We start from the raw sequence: 5,000 nt of genomic DNA on the forward strand, positions 1-5,000 counted from the left end.
GAATTTCCCGACCAAAAATTCTATATGTCTATTCATAGGGCCTCGTTGCTAAGTGCTACAAGATCTAGTGCACTGGAACTCGTGGTTATGGACCCGAATCCTTTAGTATGGAACATTGTCTTTTCCAAGTAAAAACCCCCAGTATATGAAAGAATGAAAAGGTGCTTTCGTTCTTTTCTTGTGGAATAAGAAGCCCTCGTACCTTAATGAAAGGAAAATAGGAATTTTTCATTAGGTATTTGACCAAATAGGATCGTCCAGTTCCTATAGAACCTATCACTAAAATACCCGATAGGGCTAAGCGGAACGAAAAGGATTTTCCCTGAGATGGTAAATGAAAACGATTAGCCCCATACGAGGTTTGGGAATAAGTGATGAGCAAGGAATATACGTCTTTCTGCTAAAGAGGATCTATTAAACTCATAATTCATTAGATCCTTGTTATCAATGTCAACTAGGTATCATAAGTAAACGGATCCCGGTTGTTCAATCCTTTGATAACCAAGGTCATTCTTTGCTAAAGAGAAATGATCACTATGAGTCAGACTCAATAGAATTGGATCCATTCCAAATAGCGAGAATTAGGATTCTGGATCCCTCTCAATCTCTCTTTCAATTCGAGGATCCAGAGAGGTGTTTTCATAGTCATCTCCGAATATTTGCCATCTCCGAATATTTTCGATTTCATTTTTCTATGATATGTCTTTCTATATGAAAATTGGTTATTTACGATGTACGATGATCCCTGTTAAGCATCCATGGCTGAATGGTTAAAGCGCCCAACTCATAATTGGTAAATTTGCAGGTTCAATTCCTGCTGGATGCACGCGAACCGGAACGTTCCATAAGTCTATTGGAACTGGCTCTCTATCCATGGAATCTCATCCATCATCCATACATAACGAATTGGTATGGTATATTCATACCATAACATAAGAACAATAAGAACTCGAATTCTTATCGATACTGGAACTCAGAGCATAGGAGGGAAAGTCGATTTATGGATGGAATCAAATACGCAGTATTTACAGAAAAAAGTCTTCGTTTATTGGGAAAGAATCAATATACTTTTAATGTCGAATCGGGATTCACTAAGACAGAAATAAAGCATTGGGTCGAACTCTTCTTTGGTGTTAAGGTAGTAGCTGTGAATAGCCATCGACTACCCGGAAAGGGTAGAAGAATGGGCCCTATTCTAGGACATACAATGCATTACAGACGTATGATCATTACCCTTCAACCGGGTTATTCTATTCCACTTCTAGATAGAGAAAAAAACTAAAGGAGAATACTTAATAATACGGCGAAACATTTATACAAAACACCTATCCCGAGCACACGCAAGGGAACCATAGATAGGCAAGTGAAATCCAATCCACGAAATAATTTGATCCATGGACGGCACCGTTGTGGTAAAGGTCGTAATTCCAGAGGAATCATTACCGCAAGGCATAGAGGGGGAGGTCATAAGCGCCTATACCGTAAAATCGATTTTCGACGGAATCAAAAAGACATATCTGGTAGAATCGTAACCATAGAATACGACCCTAATCGAAATGCGTACATTTGTCTCATACACTATGGGGATGGTGAGAAGGGATATATTTTACATCCCAGAGGGGCTATAATTGGAGATACTATTGTTTCTGGTACAAAAGTTCCTATATCAATGGGAAATGCCCTACCTTTGAGTGCGGTTTGAACTATTGATTTACGTAATTGGAAGTAACCAATTAGGTTTACGACGAAACCTAGAAATCGATCACTGATCCAATTTGACTACCTCTACGGGATAGACCTCAACAGAAAACTGTTGAGTAACGGCAGCAAGTGATTGAGTTCAGTAGTTCCTCATAGAAAATTATTGACTCTAGAGATATGGTAATATGGAGAAGACAAAATTGTTTGAAGCACGCACAGAACCGGAAGCGCCCCTTGTTTCAAAGAGAGGAGGACGGGTTATTCACATTTAATTTGATGGTCAGAGGCGAATTGAAAGCTAAGCAGTGGTAATTAAGACCCCCGGGGGAAAATAGGGATGTCTCCTACGTTACCCATAATATGTAGAAGTATCGACGTAATTTCATAGAGTCATTCGATCTGAATGCTACATGAAGAACATAAGCCAGATGACGGAACGCGGAGACCTAGGATGTAGAAGATCATAACATGAGCGATTCGGCAGATTTGGATTCCTTTCCTATATATCCACTCATGTGGTACTTCATCATACGATTCATATAAGATCCATCTGTCTAGAGATCGTCATATACATCTAGAAAGCCGTATGCTTTGGAAGAAGCTTGTACAGTTTGGGAAGGGGTTTTTTGAGAGAAAAGAAGAATCTACTTCAACCGATATGCCCTTAGGCACGGCCATACATAACATAGAAATCACACGTGGAAGGGGTGGGCAATTAGCTAGAGCAGCAGGTGCTGTAGCGAAACTGATTGCAAAAGAAGGTAAATCGGCCACTTTAAGATTACCATCTGGGGAGGTCCGTTTGGTATCCCAAAACTGCTTAGCAACAGTCGGACAAGTGGGTAATGTTGGGGTGAACCAAAAAAGTTTGGGTAGAGCCGGGTCTAAGTGTTGGCTAGGTAAACGCCCCGTAGTAAGAGGGGTAGTTATGAACCCTGTGGACCACCCCCATGGGGGCGGTGAAGGGAAAGCCCCCATTGGTAGAAAAAAACCCACAACCCCTTGGGGTTATCCTGCGCTTGGAAGAAGAACTAGGAAAAGGAAAAAATATAGTGATAGTTTTATTCTTCGTCGCCGTAAGTAAATACGTAACTAGGAATATGGAAAATTGCATTTTTGGAATTTGCAATAATGGGATGGGCGAACGACGGGAATTGAACCCGCGCATGGTGGATTCACAATCCACTGCCTTGATCCACTTGGCTACATCCGCCCCTTATCCAGCTAAAGGATTTTCTCTTTTTTCCATTCATCATTATTCTATTTATTCTGACCTCCATACTTCGATCGAGATATTGGACATCGAATGCCACTCTTTAAAATGGAAAAAAAGGAGTAATCAGCTGTGACACGAAAAAAAACGAATCCTTTTGTAGCTCATCATTTATTGGCAAAAATAGAAAAGGTCAATATGAAGGAGGAGAAAGAAACAATAGTAACGTGGTCCCGGGCATCTAGCATTCTACCCGCAATGGTTGGCCATACAATCGCGATTCATAATGGAAAGGAACATATACCTATTTACATAACAAATCCTATGGTAGGTCGCAAATTGGGGGAATTCGTACCAACTCGGCATTTCACGAGTTATGAAAGTGCAAGAAAGGATACTAAATCTCGTCGTTAACTGAATTCAGAATAGAAAGATTCAAAATAAAAAAAAAAAGAAATACCCAATATCTTGCTGAAGCAAGATATTGGGTATTTCTAGCTTTCCTTTCTTCAAAAATTGCTATATGTTAGCAGAAAAGCCTTATCCATTAAGAGATGGAACTTCAAGAGCAGCTAGGTCTAGAGGGAAGTTGTGAGCATTACGTTCGTGCATTACTTCCATACCAAGATTAGCACGGTTGATGATATCAGCCCAAGTATTAATAACGCGACCTTGGCTATCAACTACAGATTGGTTGAAATTGAATCCGTTTAGATTGAAAGCCATAGTACTAATACCTAAAGCAGTGAACCAAATCCCTACTACAGGCCAAGCAGCCAAGAAGAAGTGTAAAGAACGAGAGTTGTTAAAACTAGCATATTGGAAGATTAATCGGCCAAAATAACCATGAGCGGCCACAATATTATAAGTCTCTTCCTCTTGACCAAATCTGTAACCCTCATTAGCAGATTCGTTTTCAGTGGTTTCCCTGATCAAACTAGAGGTTACCAAGGAACCATGCATAGCACTGAATAGGGAACCGCCGAATACACCAGCTACACCTAACATGTGAAATGGATGCATAAGGATGTTATGCTCTGCCTGGAATACAATCATAAAGTTGAAAGTACCAGATATTCCTAAAGGCATACCATCAGAGAAACTTCCTTGACCAATAGGGTAAATCAAGAAAACAGCAGTAGCAGCTGCAACAGGAGCTGAATATGCAACAGCAATCCAAGGACGCATACCCAGACGGAAACTCAGTTCCCACTCACGACCCATATAACAAGCTACACCAAGTAAGAAGTGTAGAACAATTAGCTCATAAGGACCACCATTGTATAACCACTCATCAACAGATGCAGCTTCCCAAATTGGGTAAAAGTGCAATCCGATCGCCGCAGAAGTAGGAATAATGGCACCAGAGATAATATTGTTTCCGTAAAGTAAAGAACCAGAAACAGGCTCACGAATACCATCAATATCTACTGGAGGGGCAGCGATGAAGGCGATAATAAATACAGAAGTTGCGGTCAATAAGGTAGGGATCATCAAAACACCGAACCATCCGATGTAAAGACGGTTTTCGGTGCTAGTTATCCAGTTGCAGAAGCGACCCCACAGGCTTGTACTTTCGCGTCTCTCTAAAATTGCAGTCATGGTAAGATCTTGGTTTATTCAAATTGCAAGGACTCCCAAGCACACGTATTAACTAGAAAGATAATAGAAGGCTTGTTATTTAACAGTATAATATAGACTATATACCAATGTCAACCAAGCCAGCCCCGACAGTTGTATATCCATACAACAAAATTTACCAAACCAAAAAATTTTGTAAATGAAGTGAGTGAAAAATCAAAACTCAGATTGCTCCTTTCTAGTTTCCATATGGGTTGCCCGGGACTCGAACCCGGAACTAGTCGGATGGAGTAGATAATTATTCCTTGTTACAATAGAGAAAAAACCTCTCCCCAAATCGTGCTTGCATTTTTCATTGCACACGACTTTCCCTATGTAGAAATAGGCTATTTCTATTCCGAAGAGGAAGTCTACTAATTTTTTTAGTAGTAAGTTGATTCACTTACTATTTATTATAGTACAGAGAACATTTCAGAATGGAAACTGTGAAAGTTTTCCCTTGATC

The 5,000-nt window shown here is 40.2% G+C and overlaps 1 protein-coding gene and 1 non-coding gene across 2 annotated transcripts; both read left to right on the forward strand.

Annotated features, from left to right (window-relative positions):
* The first annotated feature begins 752 nt into the window (after positions 1 to 752).
* TRNAM-CAU (transfer RNA methionine (anticodon CAU)) lies at positions 753 to 826 on the forward strand. The gene has a single exon. It is a non-coding gene; the product is annotated as a tRNA-Met (tRNA).
* LOC107280605 (large ribosomal subunit protein uL2cz/uL2cy) lies at positions 759 to 3,371 on the forward strand. Its single transcript, XM_066309737.1, has 3 exons — positions 759 to 793; positions 1,285 to 1,691; positions 2,343 to 3,371. The coding sequence occupies exons 1-3, from the start codon at positions 759 to 761 to the stop codon at positions 2,783 to 2,785; spliced, it is 885 nt and encodes a 294-aa protein (XP_066165834.1). The 3' UTR covers positions 2,786 to 3,371.
* The last annotated feature ends 1,629 nt before the right edge of the window (positions 3,372 to 5,000 follow it).

This window comes from Oryza sativa, chromosome 4 (assembly GCF_034140825.1).
Source record: "Oryza sativa Japonica Group chromosome 4, ASM3414082v1".
Classification (NCBI taxonomy): domain Eukaryota; kingdom Viridiplantae; phylum Streptophyta; class Magnoliopsida; order Poales; family Poaceae; genus Oryza; species Oryza sativa.